This window comes from Megalobrama amblycephala, linkage group LG22 (genome assembly GCF_018812025.1).
Source record: "Megalobrama amblycephala isolate DHTTF-2021 linkage group LG22, ASM1881202v1, whole genome shotgun sequence".
Lineage (NCBI taxonomy): Eukaryota > Metazoa > Chordata > Actinopteri > Cypriniformes > Xenocyprididae > Megalobrama > Megalobrama amblycephala.
Genome location: NC_063065.1, coordinates 14113090 through 14135724, shown reverse-complemented (window position 1 = coordinate 14135724; position 22635 = coordinate 14113090). Strand labels below are relative to the sequence as shown.

At 36.8% G+C, this 22635-nt stretch overlaps 1 protein-coding gene across 2 annotated transcripts in view; it reads right to left on the bottom strand.

The window, feature by feature from the left end:
* Window positions 1–4670: 4670 nt before the first annotated feature.
* The window catches only part of tmtopsb (teleost multiple tissue opsin b), a 46962-nt gene continuing 28997 nt past the window's right edge, over window positions 4671–22635 (bottom strand). Inside the window, exons 3-5 of one of the 2 annotated variants that reach the window (XM_048175073.1) lie at window positions 16371–16604; window positions 6152–6186; window positions 5796–6054 (exon numbers count right to left, since the gene is read on the bottom strand). In XM_048175073.1, the coding sequence (XP_048031030.1) occupies window positions 5931–6054; window positions 6152–6186; window positions 16371–16604 (393 nt within the window). In that variant the 3' untranslated portion in view covers window positions 5796–5930. Of the gene's footprint in view, window positions 6055–6151; window positions 6187–16370; window positions 16605–22635 lie in introns of both variants that reach the window. The other variant, XM_048175072.1, reaches the window with a different exon arrangement.

Genomic DNA, 22635 nt, shown 5'->3' with positions numbered 1-22635 from the left:
ATACAGACGGATGTTAGCACTCGCACATGTCTGTCAATCAGTTTCAACGTGCAATCACAACACAACAACAAAACAAAATCTCGATTTGGTGATCACTATGATGTATGAGCTTCATTTTTAGTCATGTCAAAAAAATAAAAAAGAAGAAACAGATCGAAGAAAGCCAACAACAACAACAAAACCTATTTTAATTGTACCAAGCAAGCTAGAAAAAAAATGGTCAAAAGGAAACAGCATTAATATTAGTAGTACTAGACTGTAACAAATGTAGTTTTTCATTGCTGTCCAAAAATTGCATTCACTGTGCTGTTCACTTGCATTTTTATGCATTTCAAAGTGCCGTTATCTTACATTTCCATATGTATTCTGACTGCTTACAGCATTCTCGCTTGATGTACAGAATTCACAGAATGTTTTGCACATTGACAGCTTTGCAATACTGTGTACTAGAAGGGCAACTCATAAAAATGAGTCACATACACTATCTAGGAATGGCCCTAAAAAAGTAATTATTAATGTTTATTTCACACAAATAACCCACCTAAAACCCTATTATACAAATAACCCTCAAAATAAACATTGTAATCAAACTTTCAGATAGCCTAATTGTCAGTATGTTTCACAAATCTAGCTCTTATAAAAATAATCCTGTGAAACAGACTCTCATCCGAACACTTGTGTTTATGCATTTATAGATTATATGACTGTTTCTGGGTAATCCTCCATTAAAGGAGTAACGTTAGTCCACTTTTAAATACACTTTTCCTGATAAATTTACTCACCCCCATGTCATCCAAGATGTTCATGTCTTTCTTTCGTCAGTGGAAAAGAAATTAAGGTTTTTGATGAAAACATTCCAGGAATATTCTCCTTATAGTGTATTTCAATGGCTACCAACAGGTTGAAGGTCCATATTACAGTTTCAGTGCAGCTTCAAGGGCTTTAAACGATACCAGATGAGTAATAAGGGTCTTATCTAGCAAAACGATCGGTCATTTTCGGAAAAAAAAACAACCGTTTATGCTTTATAAACAAAATATCGCCTTGAGCGTACTTTCCGCTTCCGCATTATTCATAACGCTTACGCTGAATGTTCTACCCTATTCAACTTACGGAAAAATGGCGCCGCGTTCGTTCCGTAAGTAGAATAGGGAAGGCGTAGGACATTCAGCGTAAGCGTTATGAAGAATGCGGAAGCGGAAAGTACGTTCAAGGCGATATTTTGTTTATAAAGCATAAACGGTTGTATTTTTTTTTTCGAAAATGACCGATCGTTTCGCTAGATAAGACCCTTATTACTCATCTGGTATCGTTTAAAGCCTTTGAAGCTGCACTGAAACTGTAATATGGACCTTCAATCTGTTGGTAGCCATTGAAATACACTATATAGAGAAAAATCCTGGAATGTTTTCATCAAAAACATTAATTTCTTTTCGACTGACGAAAGAAAGACATGAACATCTTGGATGACATGGGGGTGAGTAAATTTATCAGGAAAAGTGTATTTAAAAGTGGACTTATCCTTTAACTTGATCTGTGATAATTTTATTTAAAAAACAAAACAAAAACATGGCTCCAAATATATGTACAATACCGTTCAAAAGATTGAGGTTTTTATTAATATCAAAAGGTGATGTTAACATTATTTAATGCACTATGCGCTAACATGAACAAATATTAACAAAGGTTCTTGAATGCTGTAAAAAAATTTGTTCATTGTTACTTCATGTTATTTAAGGCATTACCTAATATTAAAGGATTAGTTCACTTTAAAATGAAAATTACCCAAGCTTTGGGACTCGTTGGTCCCATTCACTGTCATTTTAAAGCTTGGATGCATCAGGATATTTATTAATATAACTCTGATTGTGTTCATCAGAAAGAAGATAGTCATATACATCTATGATGGCTTGAGGGTGAGTAAAGCTTGGGTAATTTTCATTTTAAAGTGAACTAATCCTCTAACAAATGAGACCTTATTGTAAAGTGTTACCATCTTTTTTAAGAATCTAAAAGTCTTTACTGTAATTTTAAAACTATTTACAGTCTTTTTAAACTATTTAATGCATCCTTGTGAAATTAAAGTATAAAAAAAAATACTTCCCTCAAACTTTTGAATAGTAGTGTAACATTTTACATTATAGAATTTCTAGTGTGACCTTAGCAAGAAAGTACCAAATATATACAAAACATGGCAAATGAAACTGATCAGTAAAAACTTGAAACTAAAACACAAAACACTTGCAGTCAGAAATGCTTTTAAGAAGTCATAAAAAAATCTACATCATTCAAATCTGCTTCAGAGTTCAAAATCTTAGCTACATGTGATTTATTTCTCTTATAATAGAAATAAATCGTCCTTTTCCTTGTCTGATGTGAATGTTGCTGCATTGGTAAACGCGGATCAGCTGATTAGAACAGTCACAGCCCCACCTGGGACGCCTCATTATTCAAGTCTTGAGGAGTCAACAGCCTGCTCATTTCCTGTCCCTTTGATGCCAAACAAATTTAAATATTGATTACAAAACCTAACTACCAGAATCAAAATAAAATGAAACCGAAAACATATAAGTGATATAAATAACTGTAAATAAGTTGAACTGAATTCCATTGTCAGCAGTTTCATGTTTTGGCTTCAAGGCATCATTGCTTTACAATACATTATGATTTATGAAAGCTTTTTGGCATTTAATTATTATTATTCTCTGTGTATTGGTAAACAGTACGATGAAGACATTTCACATAACATGCCAAGGAAACTGCGTACTTAAAATGAATGATTTGCTTATTTAAAACTGGAAATATACTAGCAAGGAGAACTATTCTTGGACTGTTTTCAATTGCAGTTTTACATGTTACACAACATCTGTTAAAATAGACAAGAGTGCTAAAATAGAACTTCAGAGCTTACATATAAATATTTGTTAAAATGTATTTCATGTAGACTATTGCATTTTAATTTTAAAGGGGTCATATGATACATTTTTAACACTTTTCCCCTGAGGTTCATTATTAATGGTAGTCAAGGTTTCTTACACTTCAGTGTTTTTTTTTTTTTTTTTTTACATTTTGAGGATTATCATAAAACAAATCCAGCTGAAATGAGCTGCGTGAACTGACTGATGCGATCAGAGGCTATTGATTATTGACAATTCTTATTTTTATGGAATATTGCAGTATTTATTATAAATGATTTATCTGTGCACATCATTATTTATTTATTTTTTAATTCACATGCCCTTGTAATCTTTAATTAAAATAACTTCAGTGACATTTGTTCTCTGATGACATGTTTACTGGCACGAGGGCGGGACAACCTGTCACTCACGTGAGAGCGACCAATAGCAAACTATCCAATGATTTAATCAATTTGCGATTGACAAAATCAAGTCCCACCCTACATTTTTTCCTGTTCAAGAAGTAAATTCACAACTTGAATTTCATGGCGACTTTAAACACGCAACAATATAAATGAATCATTGATGTGTAAATGTGGACATGTGTTAAATATATTTAGCAGAATTACTTCAGAATAGGGGTGTAACGTTGCATGTATTCGTCCCGAACATCACGGTTCGGTGCATGCAGTCTATCGATGATTGCAGTCAGTCACAAGCTAACACTCCAATCCAGAAGGGGGCAAGTGCGGTAATGCAACACTGCTTGTTAACTGCCACAACTGGAAAAAGCGCAGAAAAAGAAGAACAGATTATCTATGGATATCCATAGATATGCTTACTTGTAATCTCTCAACCAGTGTTTCAACCGTGGAAAGACATCAATAAAAGCTTGAGAATAATATCTCACATAGCATTACATTTACCTCAGGTAAGTCATTTAGTGTCCACAGCTTGTTAGTTTACTGGAGAAATTAACTTTAGAGGGGAGCATTTCACTAAATATATGCACTATATTTACTTTACCTGTTAGTAATGTCTTATTTAATATATGTTTAAAGGTGCCCTAGATTCAAAAATTGAATTTACCTCGGCATAGTTAAATAACAAGAGTTCAGTACATGGAAAAGACATACAGTGAGTCTCAAACTCCATTGTTTCCTCCTTATATAAATCTCATTTGTTTAAAAAACCTCCGAAGAACAGGCGAATTTCAACATAACACCGACTGTTACGTAACAGTCGGGGTGTACGCCCCCAATATTTGCATATGCCAGCCCATGATTGAGGCATTACACAAGGGCAGCCAGTATTAACGTCTGGATGTGCACAGCTGAAATCGACAGACTAGGTAAGCAAGCAAGGACAATAGTGAAAAATGGCAGATGGACAGTGTAGCATTAGCTGTTAGCCACGGAGCATAGCCTCAAACTCATTCAGAATCAATGTAAACATCAAAATAAACACTGTACTTACACGATTAGACATGCTGCATGACGAACACTTTGTAAAGATCCATTTTGAGGGTTATATTAGCTGTTTAAACTTTTTTTATGTTGTTTAAGGCAAGCATGAGCTCTTGGGGCGTGAAGCACGAGATTTAAAGGGCCACACACCCTGAATCGGCTCATTTCTAATTATGCCCCAAAATAGGCAGTTAAAAAAATGAATTAAAAAAAATCTATGGGGTATTTTGAGCTGAAACTTCACAGACACATTCAGGGGACACCTTAGACTTATATTACATCTTTTAAAAAAAAGTTCTAGGGCATCTTTAAATAAATTTGTCATGAAATCAAGTTATGACAGTAACTGTGTACATGATTATATTTCAAAAATGAATTGGAGTAGAAAAATATTGAAAAATAATTTTATAATTAGATTTAGGAGTGAATGCAACCTGCCTTAACCTGTGCAATTTACATGTTTGATTATTATGAGTGTTGATTATTATATCTAAATTTAAATATCAAATGAATTTAATAGTTTGGGCTCTGTTGTTAATTGTAACCTTTTTATATTATAGTAATGTGCAAGAAAGGGCTCCGCGTATATAGATTAAAGCATAAGATGAGATGAAGTTGATTTTATTTAATGAGTGAGACACAACTTATTCAATAAAACACTGTTAAATAAAAAAGAAGAAAAAAGAAGCAATTTTATGTTTATCTCCCCCTGCTGTACCAAACCCGTACCGAACTGTAACTTCAATACCGAGGTACGTAACCGTCATGTTTGTGTACCGTTACACCCCTACTTCAGAATGTTCAATATTTAACGGATGCTGTTTTTGGATTGAGGAGGAAGTTATGAAACTCTATTACTGTATTTCAAAAGATCAAGGAAAACGATATGACCCCTTTAAATTTCAGCAACATATAGGCTTATCCCTTAACAAACAGGGCTTCATGAGCTTACTGTACTTGTACATGTCCACACGATGAGCAGGCTTACAAGAAGAGTAAGAAAAGTATCACATCTGTGCTACACTTGTTGTCCAACCACAGGAAGGAACTGGTAGCGAAATATCAGAAACAAACCGGCTCATCAGTTTCACCTCACCAAAATCTGCGAGCACATTCACATCCAGGATTGAAGAAACATCAAATAAATGATCAAATTAGATCCGTGTGCGCGTTTCCTACTTGTACTTAGTGTCATCCCTTTCTCCAGCTGTTCACTTTCAATATCCATTCTTTGTTTTTTTCCCCCCAGAAAGGTCATGCATGCAACATGACTTGATTGTCAGTGAGGGGCGTGTCCTAGTTCCATATTCCAAGACACACCCACTTATCAACTCTCTTTTCTTTTTACGCAATCCGTGACCTCCGTCACCTCCGATTCCATTGTATTAGTGCTGGTTTGGTCTGACTGTATGAGCTCAACCATTGTAATAGGCCACAAGAGAGACAACAGGTCTGTTGGTGCCCTGACCCACAGCAGGAGAGGGTTTCTCACAGTCTGAGGAACTTTTCTGCCCTCCGCTGTTTGGGGCACAGATAGTAGGACGGCCAGCCGAGGCCACCGCGAAGGTCACATTATGGCCATTGGCGCGTCGCACTGTCCTGAGAGTTTTGGTGACTTTGGAGGAGTTTTTAAAGCTGGAGCCTCTCTCTGGGGTGGTGCACATGACGAGTGCATGGAAACATCTGCAAAACTGACAAACAAAGACAGATTGAGAGCAGGGATTACTTTTATAATCCTTAAAGGGATAACACACACAAAAAAGAACATTTTTGTCATTTTCTACTCACCCTCGTTTCGTTCCCAACCTAGGATTTTCTTTCTTCTGTGGAAACACAAAAGAAGATATTTTGGAAAATGTCTTAAGGCCTGTTCAATGATCAATGGGATCCAATGTTGTTTTGGACCGCAATGACTTTCATTGTATGGGCAAAAACCACTGAAATTTTCTTCAAAATATCTTCTTTTGTGATCTTAAAACTAATTATAGTTCTCATTATAGTTGTTGTCCTTGAACAGGTCTTTAGCTTTTTTGTCGATACACTGAAAGTCCATGGAGTCCAATGTTGTTTTGGACCCCAATGACTTTCATTGTATGGGCAAAAACACTAAAGTTTTCTTCAAATTATCTTTTTTTGTGCTCTGCAGACGAAAGAATGTCAAATAGGTTTGGAACAACACAAGTTTCCTCTTTAAGAGAAGGAGATGCACATTATCAGTCAAAAGACGAACAAGACAATGCCTGAATGTTCACTTGATTGCACAGCTCAGCTCATTTCTCCCTTTCTCTGCTGGATTTGCAACTGTACAGACAGCAGGAATAATAAATACCAGCCAAACGTGGGAATCATCAGCCCTGGAACAATAGCTGAAGCTATGTCTCCTCTAATGTGAACAGGCTTGTTTGCAAATTGAAAGCTCTCTGTGCACAAAATTCATTAACAGAGGCAGGACCTCTCAGCAGGAGTGTAGGCAGAGATTGTCTGAGAGTGATGGAGATGCCTGTTTGAAGGTGCCAATCCCTCGCTGAGCGTCTGTGTATATACCTCTACATTCCCCGCATGCGGATCACACACTCAGAGGAAACAGCTTGCAGGCTTTGACCATCAGGTCACCACAGATGGAGGCAAAGTGGGCTGATTTAAGCTGAGAAAAAAACATTAACTCACAGCGCAGTGGATACTCAGAAAAACTCAAAGGAATGTATTATGATCCAAAGCTAGCACTGTGTTCTTACGCAGCACTTTTCATTATAGATAAAGGTTTATTGTACAGTAATTAATCATAACTGTCTGCAAAGGTCTCAGAGGAGAAAAACACATTTTCCAAGAGGAGGTGTTTTGTCGATATGTGTGAGAGATTTACCACATTCTCACAAAACAACCTTCACCAATAAACTGACAAATTCAGCCAAAACTTTGAAGAGAGTTTTATGAATACTAAAATGTAGAGGTGTAAGCATTGGTCACAAAGGTTCAGCAATTCCATTTCTCTAACAGAAACACTTATTTTAACCTTAAACAATGACAAAGCAATATATTTTGCTCCAAGCAGAATAAAATGAGGAAATGTTTGTGTGGCCATGGCTCTATACCACCTTTAGATTGCAAAAAGATTTCATGCAAGTGTTGAGTAGATGAATGGCTAGTCATGAATTGTTCCCTCAGCAGGAGAGTGTAACTAATCCACCCTTTAAAATCCTCTATGTTTCTGGAACAGTGGCTTTTGAAAAACATTGAAAACTTGAGATTCAGAAATTGACTTTCAACCTGGAAATAAACAAAGTTTGACAAAGACAGAAATATTATGACACAAAATGAACAAGAAAGATGTAACTGTAAGAAAGATGTTATTGTACAGTTTAAATGATTTTAAATACTTTTTTTATGACCTAGAAACACTTAAGTACATCTTTCTGGTAAAATAAACCTTCACACTAGTTTGGTCACACTTTAGATTAGGGTCCTACTAACTTTTAACTATGACTTTTGCCTCAAAAAACTCCTAATTATTGCTTATTAATAGTTAGTAAGGTAGTTGTTAAGTTTAGGTATTGGGATTAGGATTTAGAATTTGGTAATGCAGAATAAGGCATTAATATGTGCTTTATAAGAAGTACTAATAAACAGCCAATATCTTAGTAATATGCATGCTTATAAGCAACTAGGTAATAGTGAGAATTGGACCCTAAACTAAAGTGTTACCAAAACGTTTTGTAGCATGCATTAACAATAGAAGCATTTGAAGTAAATATTAGTGTAACAGTAAAAATGTCATTTAAAAAAAACTGTTCCAATGATATTTCAGCAGTTTAAAGTATCATAATCCACAAAACAGAGAGCGAGATTTCACCCCTTGAGAAAACGTAGTGTACTTAGTATACTTCCATGTTCACTGTATACTTATAGTCTACTACATTTCCTCAGAAGATGCCAAACACTCCAGAACCATCATGTGTTGTCAGTTTAGTCACTTAGTATAGTATTATATGCCTGAAACATTGCTGTATTGAAACATAAATGCTTTTTTGATATTCAGTTATCGGTGCCTTTGAAATAGAGCGACAACAAAAGAGATAGTGAAAGACAGACCACTGCAGGGGTTTAGATTGGGGTCAAGGGGTCACGGTTAATGGCAGACTGCAGATACACTCTTTTCCCAAGACATCTAACTTCACTGAGCCTGTTAATGGCCATTCAGTGTTCGGTTAGCGCTGATGGGAAGCAATCATGCATGACCACGGCACTCACTGATAGTCCTCCCAAAACGCTCTCCATGCCTCCACAATAAATCCACAACTAGTCCAGACATAGATGTCCTTAATGTTTCTACAGACATGGATGACCTATAATGTAATGAATCTGAGAATTGATCATGTTGCTGTCAGCCGTCGCAGGTGTGCAGCTCTGTAAGCTTTTTTTGGGGGGAGCGAGCAAGTGAGGAATGTGATGAGTCTAAGGTGGGAGGAACGAGTCTATAAATGGATTCAGATCCGCACACTCATTACAGGGGCTGGCAGGAGGTCTGGTGAACCCTGCAGAGATGATGAAGGTGGCACAGAAAGTGGGTTTGCATCTGGACATGCTGTAAGACAGTTATCATGACTATCTGGCTGGGTCTTTCAACCGGAATCAGATTTAGTGCATATGGCACATTGATTTTACATGGCCGTTAACTGAATTTACAAGGATTATGACATTAGTTTTGTTGATTAGTCTGTGTAATTTTGTTCATAAGTAAAGCAATGTTCCTGGTTTAAAACAAATTAAACTCTATTGCCAGTGTTTGTGGCACAATTTTTATTACAAGAGAAAATCTTGACTCATCCGATAGTTATATCAAGGCATCTACAATGGAAGTTCATGGGGCTGTTAGATTGGATGGATCTTCACATCAGAAATATCAAATATATTAGATCCGACCTGGACGTCGAATACCTGACAGAAGATATCAGTCTTCTATCAGCCTGAGAGTTCAGACTTTGTCTGAATGTCTCAATGCTCAGACTTCATCTGACCAGTACAAATCTGACAAGTGTTGTAAGACTGAAGAGGGAGGGGAAAAATATCTTTGCAAACTCCTAAAAGTCTGAACTTGACTTAAGCAGTTGGGGTTTAGGGAAGCTTTCTCACCTCTGGCGGATAAAAAAACAATAATTTCAGCATATACTCATGCTGGATAAGTGCATGTTCTTTTGGCAGGGGTAGCCGGGTACAATCTGGATCAAAGAGGAGTGCTGGGTAGCAGACTTTTGAGCAGATGATGGTCTGGAAAGGAGATGATTAGCTCTCTGAGGGGTGCTGAGAAGCTTGGGGGAGAAGGACAGAACTTTCTTGCCAATTATGCTACACCTGTTTACAGGTGGTCCGGAATAACTGATCCCAGTGCTTGGATGTACATGCCTGTCTCTCTGGAAAGCTCTTACTTCGAAAGTGGGCAATTTTGTTTGTCTGATTATTTCTCACATAGTGTGCAAAAATAGGTCTATTTGCAGTCACTTTTACAGCAAAAACTGAATAAAATAAAAATAATTTGCTAATATCTTTTGCCTTGATTTGCAGTAAAACATCATTATCCTAAAAAAGATGCTCTTACCGGACAAGAAAAATTGTATTAGACAATCAGATTTGTTATATATACATATACAGTGGGTACGGAAAGTATTCAGACCCCCTTAAATTTTTCACTCTTTGTTATATTGCAGCCATTTGCTAAACTCATTTAAGTTCATTTTTTTTCCTCATTAATGTACACACAGCACCCCATATTGACAGAAAAACACAGAATTGTTGAAATTTTTGCAGATTTATTAAAAAAGAAAAACTGAAATATCACATGGTCCTGAGTATTCAGACCCTTTGCTGTGACACTCATATATTTAACTCAGGTGCTGTCCATTTCTTCTGATCATCCTTGAGATGGTTCTACACCTTCATTTGAGTCCAGCTGTGTTTGATTATACTGATTGGACTTGATTAGGAAAGCCACACACCTGTCTATATAAGACCTTACAGCTCACAGTGCATGTCAGAGCAAATGAGAATCATGAGGTCAGAGGAACTGCCTGAAGAGCTCAGAGACAGAATTGTGGCAAGGCACAGATCTGGCCAAGGTTACAAAAAAATTTCTGCTGCACTTAAGGTTCCTAAGAGCACAGTGGCCTCCATAATCCTTAAATGGAAGACGTTTGGGACGACCAGGACCCTTCCTAGAGCTGGCCGTCCGACCAAACTGAGCTATCGGGGGAGAAGAGCCTTGGTGAGAGAGGTAAAGAAGAACCCAAAGATCACTGTGGCTGAGCTCCAGAGATGCAGTCGGGAGATGGGAGAAAGTTGTAGAAAGTCAACCATCACTGCAGCCCTCCACCAGTCGGGGCTTTATTACAGAGTGGCCCGACGGAAGCCTCTCCTCAGTGCAAGACACATGAAAGCCCACATGGAGTTTGCCAAGATGGTGAGAAATAAGATTGTCTGGTCTGATGAGACCAAGATAGAACTTTTTGGCCTTAATTCTAAGCGGTATGTGTGGAGAAAACCAGGCACTGCTCATCACCTGTCCAATACAGTCCCAACAGTGAAGCATGGTGGTGGCAGCATCATGCTGTGGGGGTGTTTTTCAGCTGCAGGGACAGGACGACTGGTTGCAATCGAGGGAAAGATGAATGCGGCCAAGTACAGGGATATCCTGGACGAAAACCTTCTCCAGAGTGCTCAGGACCTCAGACTGGGCCGAAGGTTTACCTTCCAACAAGACAATGACCCTAAGCACACAGCTAAAATAACGAAGGAGTGGCTTCACAACAACTCCGTGACTGTTCTTGAATGGCCCAGCCAGAGCCCTGACTTAAACCCAATTGAGCATCTCTGGAGAGACCTAAAAATGGCTGTCCACCAACCTATACCATCCAACCTGACAGAACTGGAGAGGATCTGCAAGGAGGAATGGCAGAGGATCCCCAAATCCAGGTGTGAAAAACTTGTTGCATCTTTCCAAAAAAGACTCATGGCTGTATTAGATCAAAAGGGTGCTTCTACTAAATACTGAGCAAAGGGTCTGAATACTTAGGACCATGTGGTATTTCAGTTTTTCTTTTTTAATAAATCTGCAAAAATGTCAACAATTCTGTGTTTTTCTGTCAATATGGGGTGCTGTGTGTACATTAATGAGGGGAAAAAAATGAAAAATGATTTTAGCAAATGGCTGCAATATAATAAAGAGTGAAAAATTTAAGGGGGTCTGAATACTTTCCGTACCCACTGTATACATAAATATATAGTCTTAAATTATTATTTTTTTTTTCATGAAACTCTAGAGGGCACAGGCTGATAGGTCCTTTACATGCAATCTGCAAGCAATCACATCATTACCACATGGTACAAGCTGATTGGCCCCTGCTGATCCTGCAGCCAATGAGATTGCTTGCTCAGCATTTAAATAGTCTGGTTCACTGTTTGCTGTAAGCTAGTGCTTCAATGAGCTATTAGAGTTCTTCTGAAACCTTCAACCTCCCCCAGCTCCACCTGTCTAGATCTGCTACGGGATCTATGCATGTCTATTTATGCAGCAGCATATCTTACATGCTCACAGCAGAGTGTCCGTGTATCTATTAGCAGTAGCAAGTCCATACTTGCTATGCAGCATCAACAGTATAGCAGATCTAGTACGCCAAGACCAAATACATTAATATCGCCATATTTAATAAAATGCTAAAACTACTGAACTGACTATTGTCATGACTGAAATAAAACAACATCAATGTTATTGCACACTACAAATCAAAAATCTGCCAATGTGGTAAGAAAAATAAACTTAATTCAAGTCATTTCCACTTATAATATAAGGTTTTTCTTCTCAATAAAATATATTGTGTTTTAAGGATGCTTTAAGGAAGTTTTCACTGGACATAAATACTCAAAAAAATGACTTTTTTTGCAGTGCATTTTTCATATGCTTGTGACCTTATTGCCAATTAATGAACAAGGGAGGTTTTCAGCGTACTGATGCTTCCCCTAAGCACACATTGTGCTCTTAATAAGGGAGAAAATGTGCAATGTGCCAGAAAATTCTTTTCGTCCCAGGAAAGAGGAAACAGTAAATGCAATTACCACACAGCATGACAGCTCCTGAACCTGGCTGTATAACAGTACAGTTATTTACTCACTGGTTCAGGGACTTCGCAGCTCTCTCACACTCCAAAACTCGTTCCTTTTTTCCATACTCTTCCATTTTCTGCTGTCTTTCAATCTCCGCTGGTCAAAACGACACATGCCGAGTAGATACTTGAATCTGTACAGCACTTTAAGTCTTCAACTCGCCTCAACTCACAGTTTCCATGGTTACGGGCTGGGAGGAATTGAAGACTGAAAATGACATACAGGTGACTGGTGTCTCCGATGACAGTCAAAGTTAGTTTCTCCAAGTCTTCATCTCCGGTCTTATCACAAGCAATTGTTTGGAGCAGAAGCTTAAACCCATACAGAAGAGATTTTACAAAACCTGTTCATATATACACAAGTTCAGAAATAACAATAAAATGTGCATCTTGTATCAGTTGATCATATACAAGAATTGCTTTTTGAATTAAAAGTTTCTTTGAAAACTTTCTACTGCTTTTGCTGAACATACTCAGATATAATTCTTGATTAAACACAAACTAAAGCGCTGAAAGATTATATTCACTCAAATGGTTTGTGCATTCTTCCAAAGACTACAGCATACCTATTTGCCATTTCATTGTTTTGTCCAGCCATAAACTAGAATGAAAATACAAATGGAATACAAACAAACCATCAAAGCTGCATGGGATGGATTTGAACAGTCTTAAAGGAGAATGAACACTGTAAAATATGATCTAAAGAAGTAAATATCACTGGGAAAAAACCCCAACAACAACCAATGGTTTACTTGAATATTGTAGATTTTTGGTTTCAGGAAAACAAGTAATTCATCTCAAAACTACGGAAGAGGATTAGGGCCAAGCAATAATAAAAAAATAAAACCATCTCGAGATTAAAGTTGTTAAATTTCGAGAAAAAACACGTTAAATTTCGAGAAAAAAGTCGAGATAAAATGTTGAGAATAAAGTCATTAAATTACGAGAAAAAAGTCGAGATAAAATGTTGAGAATAAAGTCATTAAATTACGAGAAAAAAATGGTTAAATTACAAGAAAATATTCGTTAAATTATGAGAAAAATATTGTTAAATTTCGAGAAAAAAGTCGAGATAAAATGTTGAGAATAAAGTCATTAAATTACGAGAAAAAAGTTGTTAAATTACGAGAAAATATTCATTAAATTATGAGAAAAATTTGTTAAATTTCGAGAAAAAAGTCGAGATAAAATGTTGAGAATAAAGTCATTAAATTATGAGAAAAAAAGCATTAAATTACGAGAACAAATTCGTTAAATTACGAATTTGTTCTCATAATTTAACAACTTTTTTCTCGTAATTTAATGACTTTATTCTCATAAAGTCATTAAAGTTATTATTCTCATAAAGTCAGCATTTTCCCTCTTTCTAGCATGCACCGGAGCTGGAATAATCAATATTGTTGCATTGTTTAGCCCATTGCCAGTTTAATTCACATGATTGTTGTTGGCTTTATCATGTGTAGTAACTTAAAATGTTCATCTAGTAAGTTTCATGCATGTCATGAGCATCCACATGGTTTTTCAATAATTTAAAGGGATAGTTCAGCCAAAAATGAAAATTCTGTCATTATGTACTCACCCTCAGGTTGTTCCAAACCTGTATAAATTTCTTTGTTCTGTTACTATGGAAGTCAATAGTACCCCAGAACTGTTCAGTTCCCCAAATTCTTCAAAATATCTTTCTTTGTGTTCAACAGAACAAAGAAATTTATACAGGTTTGGAACAACCTGAGGGTGAACTATCCCTTTAAGCCAAGCACTTTGCTCTCCACAACATGTACATTACTTAAAGAAATGTACAGTACATAAGAACATAACACTAAACAATTTAAAACCATGTAAATAAAGGGAAAAGTCAACATAGAACTCTTTTCAAGTTCAAAAATATAAATTCTGTCAACATACCAAACTATTCCAAACCTGACTTTCTTTCTTCTGTGCAACTCAAAAGAAGATATTTTGAAGAATGTTGGTAATGTTGGCATTGTGGAATGACACTGGGGTGAGTAAATGACAGAATCATCTCATTATTGGGTGAACTATCCTTTTAAGAAATCTCACTATATAATTTAAATTTGAGGAAACATGACATTTTAAGTTCATTCAGTGCTCATAAAATAAGTTGATAACTTCAACTAATTAAAAACTGTTGCCTTCAGCTTTTGCCCTCAGATCAATCTTTTACAATTCAGAGTAAGAGAGGAAAAAGATGAGCAGAAAGAGAGATTAGAGGTTATTAGCAGAATATAATTCAAAACCAGTAAAAGAAAAAAGCTGAATACTTGTTCAGTCTCCTTGTCCTTTTCTTCTCCCCAATGAAAAACTGACCCTGAGAACCTGATTTTTAATATTACAGTTTAATGAAATTTTCAAATGGTACAGTTTAAATCGTGTGGTCTTTGTTTGACAGCCTTGTAATTGTTCAATACATAACCCATAAAAGGTTATAATTTAATCTATAATGACTTTACTAGAGAAACTGTGTGGATTTTTATGTTTATGGAGCTTCGGATATGGATACGTTCTGCCTACATCATGCGTGACCTTTCCAATGTGATTAAGTAATGTGTGGTGCATCGCAGAACAGTGCAAGATGAGCATTTGTGGTTGAAAAGTACATACATTTTTATTTATTTATTTTCTTTCAGAAAATGACCAATCGTTTCACTAGATAAGACCCTTATTCCTTGGCTATGATTGTGTAGGGCGATTTAAAGCTGCATTAATTTGGACCTTCAATCCGTTGTACCCGGGTAAAAAATTCTGGAATGTTTTCCTCAAAAACCTTAATTTCTTTTCGACTGTAGAAAGAAAGACAAACATCTTGGATGACATGGGGGTGAGTAAATTATCAGCAAATTTTAATTCTGAAGTGAACTAAACCTTTAAGCAATTGTATTTTCATTAATTAACATTAACGAAGATTAGTAAATACAGTAACAAATGTATTGCTCATGATTAGTTCATGTTAGTTAATACATTAACTAATGAACCTTATTGTAAAGTGTTACCAATGCCTTTAACTCATTATTTTGTGTGATCTGTGCTGTTAAATACTGCTAAAATGAGGTGTTGATCATGTGCTTTTGGGAGTGACACCCCAACTGAAAACTCAAGTAATCCTGCTGTCAGTGTGTTATTTTAAAGAAAAACTTTAAAGACTAAATATAGCAAAGAACAGCATGTGCTTATTACAAAAAATTACAGTAGTGACAAAAGCATATAGAGAGTTAAGCCATGCCTCGCATTAATTTCAATGCATTGGCTTACAAAATATCAACTCAGCAAACAAACAATGTTAAAACTTTTCTCAAAACTGATATTATTTAGGGTCCTTCATACCTAAGACAATAACTATAATGATAATAATAAAGATATAGATCTAAAAATCATTCTAAACATATAAAAATAGCAGACCATAACTATAAAGATAACACCACTGAAAAACAATATTGTTGGAATCACTTTCAAAATGATTTTTTTTCCAGCTGATGAACGACCAATCAGAATCCATTCCGCTTTAAAGAGCTTGAGCATCTAAGTGCATAGCGTGCTTAGAATGAACAGAGCGTTATCGTTCACTGGTGTGGATGCTTATATAGTTATCAATATGGTTATCTTCATAGTTATTATTCTTGGTGTGAACGGGTCTTTAGTCATTGTGAAATGTTTAGCATTAAAGCGTGTTTTCTTTCTTTGCAATGACATTCATCCATTTTTAAGTGACTAAGCGTTCAAATATGTATAGTACGTGCTGAACTTATAATAGTCATGTTCATATCATAGCCGTCCAATGAAGATCTAACAAAAATAGCAGCCATGCACATGGACTGATCAGTAGCTATTCTGTTACCCACCTGTTTGTTCATGAAGATGTAGATGATGGGGTTTATGACGGTGCTGGTCTTGGCTAACAGGGAAGGAACAATGCTGGCTGCGGGTGTGACCAGGCCGGGCCGCCCAAATGTGGCTAGCAGGGCCATAATCCCGTAGGGCAGCCAACACAGCAGGTAACACACCACCATGGTGACCACCATGAAGAGCACACGCTGCTCCCGTTTACGACTGACTGCTGTATTGATCCGGCTCACCTTTGTTATTGTGATAATGGAAGAGGAGAAAGGAGACAAAAAAAACAAAAAGAGATGTGAGGAACATGACATTACACTGGGCAGCTGTGTCATTGCTTTTAAGGCAAAGTGATAAAACTGTATATGCAGACATTCACAGATTAGATGAACGTTTAGTATGTAGCTTCAGGCCAGCTTGGCAGAAATGGATACAGCCATGAATCGATCACTTTGGTCTGTAATAGACCTTTAAACACAACAATGGGAACAGAAGGCCCATTACACATTGTAGAATTGCCTGCGGAGCATGATGCACCATTTTCTCAGTGTCGTAGCACTTTGTCTGACAGCTGCTAAGTGCTATTTTGGTGTAGGTGCCCAAGAGCTGAGACTTTGCTACTTTGGTTGAACTTTAGTCCCTGAAGTTTGGTGCAGTGGTGCTCTGCACTGCCATTCACTCTCAATGTGGATGTGGAATAAAGTCATTTTCTTTATCGGTACTTTTGTCTTTACTTCCAGTAAAATATTTAAATACAGATACATTTACTTACATTAATACTTTTATTCAGCAAGGAAGCATTAAATTGATCTAAAGTGAAAATAAAGACAATTATAATATTACAAAAGATTTCTATTAAAAAAAAGAATCCACAAAAATATTAAAGGGTTAGTTCACACAAAAATGAAATATCTGTCATTAATTACTCACCCTCATGCCCATGCCCATAAGACCTTCGTTCATTTTTGGAACACAAACTAAGATATTTTTGATGAAATCCAAGAGTTTTTTTTTATCCTCAATAGAAAGCAACGAAATTACCACATTCAAGGTGTTGTTAAAATAGTCAATGTGACTACAGTGGTTCAACCTTAATGTTATGAAGTGACGAGAATACTTTTTGTGCGCAAAAACAAAACAAATATTACGACTTTATTTAACAAATTCGTCTCTCCCCTGTCATTCTCCTATGCTATCTATGAAGCAGCGCTTCCAGGTTCTACGTCAGAACGCTCAGGTTTGGCAGATGCTGTTCACGTGAGCAGCACGACGGATACATGCGATGCTGACACAGGAGCCGGCCAATACCGAGTCGGCGTTCGGACGTAAATGGAAGCGCTGAACTGCGTCAATTGCATACGAAACTGACGGGAGAGACGAATTTGTTGAATTTTTGTTGAATTTTTGTTTTGTTTTTGTGCACAAAAGAATTCTCGTCACTTCATAACATTAAGTTTCAACCACTGTAGTCACATTTTTTATTTTAACAATGTTTTTACTACTTTTCTGGACCTTGAATGTGGTAATTTCATTTCTTTCTATTGAAGATAAAATAAAAAAAACCTCTTGGATTTCATCAAAAATATCTTAATTTGTGTTCCGAAGATGAACAAAGATCTTACAGGTTTAGAACGCCATGAGGGTGAGTAATAAATTACAAAAATGTAAGTTTTAGGTGAACTAACCCTTTAAGCAGCACAACTGTTTTCATGCATATTGGAATGATTTCTGAAGGATCATGTGATTGAAGACTGGCTGAAAATTCAACTTTGCCATCAAATGTATGAATTAAATTTTAAAATATATTATAATATAAACCAGTTATTTTAGATTGTAGTAATATTTCACAATATGACTATTTTTACTGTATTTTTATTAAATACTGTACATGCAGTCTTCTTAAATATGAGACTTCTTACAAAAACATAAAATCTTACCAACCCCAAATTTCTGAACAGAAGTGTATGTAAATTCTAAACATGTTTAGCAGTAATTTATGTGATCAACTTTTGACATGGGATCTTCAAACTACAAATGCCACACTCTAAAAAATGCTACATTTTTAACCCAATAGTTGGGTTTGTTTATATTTGACCCATATTTGTGTTGAAACAACCCAGCACTTTTAAGGGTGCACATATGAACTGGTTAATGATAGACATCATGCAACCCAATTCTAAAGATTCTCCTCCTAAATACAAATTTATTTAAATCAATGTAAATTAATATGTTTCTCTATACATGATATAAATATTTAACATACAGTTTGGTCCAATGTAAAATGACTGTTGTTTTCTTGTTTTAAAGGGATAGTTCACCCAAAAATGAAAATTTGATGTTTACCCCCAGCGCATCCAAGATGTAGGTGACTTTGTTTCTTCAGTAGAACACAAATGATGATTTTTAACTCCAACCGTTGCAGTCTGTCAGTCATATAATGCGAGTGGATGGGAACTTCTACTATAAGAGTAAATAAAACTTGCACAGACAAATCCAAATTAAACCCTGCAGCTCGTGACGACACATTGATGTCCTAAGACACGAAACGATCGGTTTGTGAGAGAAACCGAACAGTATTTATATAATTTTTTACCTCTAAAACACCACTATGTCCAACTGCGTTCAGCACTCGCTTAGTGAGGTCTGATCGCGCTCTGACAGCGGCAGTGATGTCTCGCGCATATACTTCAATGAGTGCTTGACACTCATTGAAGTGCTTGCGTTTCGTGTCTTAGGGCATCAATGTGTTGTCACGATCCGCAGGGTTTAATTTGAATTTGTCTGTGCATGTTTTATTTACTCTTATAGTAGAAGTTCCCATCCACTCGCATTATTTGACTGACAGACTGCAACGGTTGGAGTTAAAAATCATCATTTGTGTTCTACTGAAGAAACAAAGTCACCTACATCTTGGATGCGCTGGGGGTAAGCAGATAAACATCACATTTTCATTTTTGGGTGAACTATCCCTTTAAGGTTAAATTTAACTTGATTTTGTTAGATTTATGAAAAATGGGGAACAGAATATAAACTTTAATTCAAGATATGAAAAAAAGTCTTAATTTCTTCCACAACTGCGCTTTAAATAAGTAAATTTATCTTGATTTAGGATGTTTACAAGAATGTTCTTTTACTGGAAAATAATGAACAAATACTCAAACTAACAAGTAAAACTGGTAGGAAAAAGAGAGAAAGTATGTACTGGCAAGTAGCCCTGTTAAAATGTGAAAAATTCACCTCTAATGCCACATTTCCTCACACATAACATAATGATCAGAGTCATACAGCACTTTGAATTATATACTTTAAATTACAACATGAACACGTGTCTTCCTGATGGGCCTCTGGAATGTAATGTAATGGCCAGAGTAACATAATTGGGCTTTGACTAAGAGCTAATTAAGAGCAATGCAGTGGAACCAGTGCAGCCCTTTCTTCACAGGCAGTCATCACTAGGCACCCTTGATTCCACCATCCACCTTGAGCAGAAGCCGCAACTTGACAAATTATTACTTAGCAGAATGTCAGATCAATGTCAAGTTGCTAATAGGCTCCCCATTGAGTTGCGCCACAGTTTTTTGGCTTTTCGGGTTACATTAAAAAGTCCTATATGCACAGAAGGGCACCACACAGGGGTGCAGACTGTGAATAACACAGACTGCGAGGTGTGAAGGCTTATGGGGGTGTGAAGTCATGGTGGAGAACATCACCGGAGGCCACAGCCAGCGGCACATCTGCGGCCACTCTACCAATTAAGAACTAGAGAAGATGTGATGGCTGTTTGAGATGCAGCGCTGAGGTGGGTGGACAAAAAAAGGGCAGTTCATACCCCGCAAGTCATCCACAACTTCAACCCAACTGAAGTTTGATTGGCAGGTGGAAATTTCAGGGTCACATTAAACGCAGGATGCCAAGCAGAGCAGACTAAAGACAGACAACCTCAGATGTGAATCACAATAAGAGACAGCGAGTTTGTAGTGTGTCTGTGTAGGTGTGTCCGCTTTCCGTAATCCTGTAATTACAGCACAACTCCTGATGAAGCATTATTGCTGGGGAATAACAATTATAAGCGGTTATTTAAAAGTGCTGAAATGCTAAATGGATTAAACAAATAAACTGTGAAATAGGGAAAATTAGTCTAAGTAGGACAGAAAATATGCTTTGGGAACATTACAATAATCACATGGAATGTGAAAGCAAAGGCTCAATCAACGCTCAAACCCTTATTAGCATACATAAATATTTTTTTTTAGCTCTCAAAAACAAGACATTGAGATTGAATAGATTAAAAACTAAAAAACACCAAAATCTGATGACATTCAGAGCTGTCAAACTTCTAAAATGTGCCTGGAGAGACAAACTGCAACCATCCACAAAGTTGCATCATTAGAGCGGGCGAGTACATGTAAATCCAGGAGTGCGTTACACACCTAACCCCGATGTTGTGGTGGTGTTTGTGGTAATGAGGCTCCCCCCTCGGGGTGCGTGCGAGCCCTGCAGTCAGAAGGTGGCAAACCCAGCAGGATGGAGCGCTGTGAAGGAGATGCTAATGCGCGTGGCATATCCTGTGTCTGTCAGAGCGCGTTTGGTCAGGGAGGATCCCTCGGGTATGTGGGTAGGTGGACGTCAAACATTATGTTGCTGAGAAGATTCTTATAGCTGTGATCACAGATGAGATCTGCAAAATAAACGTTATTTCTGGAGATCTCACCGTGGTCTTCTTTGAACCTGATAAAACAACAGTCTGCCTTAGAAAAAGAAACGTCTGTCAGCAGTCTGGGGAACATGAGTAAATCTTTCAGCTCTCCAGTGAACCTGATATTTTGCTGATTGAGTGGGTTTAATTCTAAAGGCTTAAGCAAGATGGTGATACTCCTTAAAAGCTTTTTCTACGCTTCTGAATATCCGTAAAAGTGTTGTGAATGCGAGTTTGTTTGTGGTCTGTATTGAATGTCATGCAATAAAAAGATAAAAATGGCAAGAAATTGGTTCTTGCTAGCTGCACAGAACCACTGACTCTTCACATCCTTATCCTTTGGAAGTGTTTACAAAGAGAATTTGCTTTTGCAGAGCAGAAAACAGCGACATGTACACAACACAAACCAGCTACGGTGTTTGAGGGCGGGTCAAAGTAGACGTTGTTCTCGGGTGGCAAATTTGTTACATTGTTACGTTTGTAAATCATGGAAGTAAGAATGGAATTACTGACAAATAATTTCGGCAGTTCAGAATCTATTCTTTTTTTTGGGAGACAATACTAACGCTAACAACCAGGGTAGTATGATTCATGAACAAACAACTCTTATGGGCTAGTGAACCAAAAACATAGGATTCTAATGAGTTGGTTCTTTCAATAAATAGTTTTCAAAAAAAAAAAAAAAAAAAGTTAAAGTCCCACTTTGATCACCAAAGTGACATATTGAAACTTTTTTTCCTGAAAAAAAAAAAACTTCCTGCCTTAAAACGCTTGCTTCATTTAGTATACGCTGATCTACGAATATGCTAATTAGCCCCGCCTCCACTCACTCGCATGAGCTCAGAGATCCACTCAGTCAACTGAGAAACGCAGGTAAACGCTGCACAATGATATTGCTTTTTACAACGTTGGACACATGATGGTAATTAATACGATTAGCCTTTTGACTACATTATCAAAGAACTGCTAATAATGTATTGCTAATGTTACAAACCATGTTCCCATTCGTCATCAAACAGCTGCCTTCTGAAAATCAGTATCCTTAGAAATGCTTTTAACTCAGAATGTCAGTGAAGAAAGGCATATAGTTCATCATAACATCGTAATATACATCATACACCGCTATATTGCTAAATCTACCTGATTTGTCATATCAACAGAGGAATATACTGGGATATATACTCTTGAGACTCCACTGCATGAGAGCGGTCATAGTTAATGATATGCTAAAGCCCGTCAGCACGTTGAGGTGATTGGTTACAAGGTAGTTTGTGATGTCACAGACACCAGCGATTTCAAACTGCGGGTTTGTCTTTTTTCACTGCAGTTTTAAACAGAAAATACTCAACAATAATTAAGAATAAAAGGTTAAAAACAAATCTGATTTTAAAACACTAGGCATCAGATATTTGTGATAAGTTTGTACACCAGATGGTGCAACGCGACAAAAGCAAATAGAACCCATTATAATCAGAGATGCTGTCTACACTGGATGCAGTGCACACACCAGTGATGTTCAAGAGTCTTTTATCTGGAGTCCGAGTCAAGTCTGAAGAAGTCTTTAAGCTGGAGTCCTA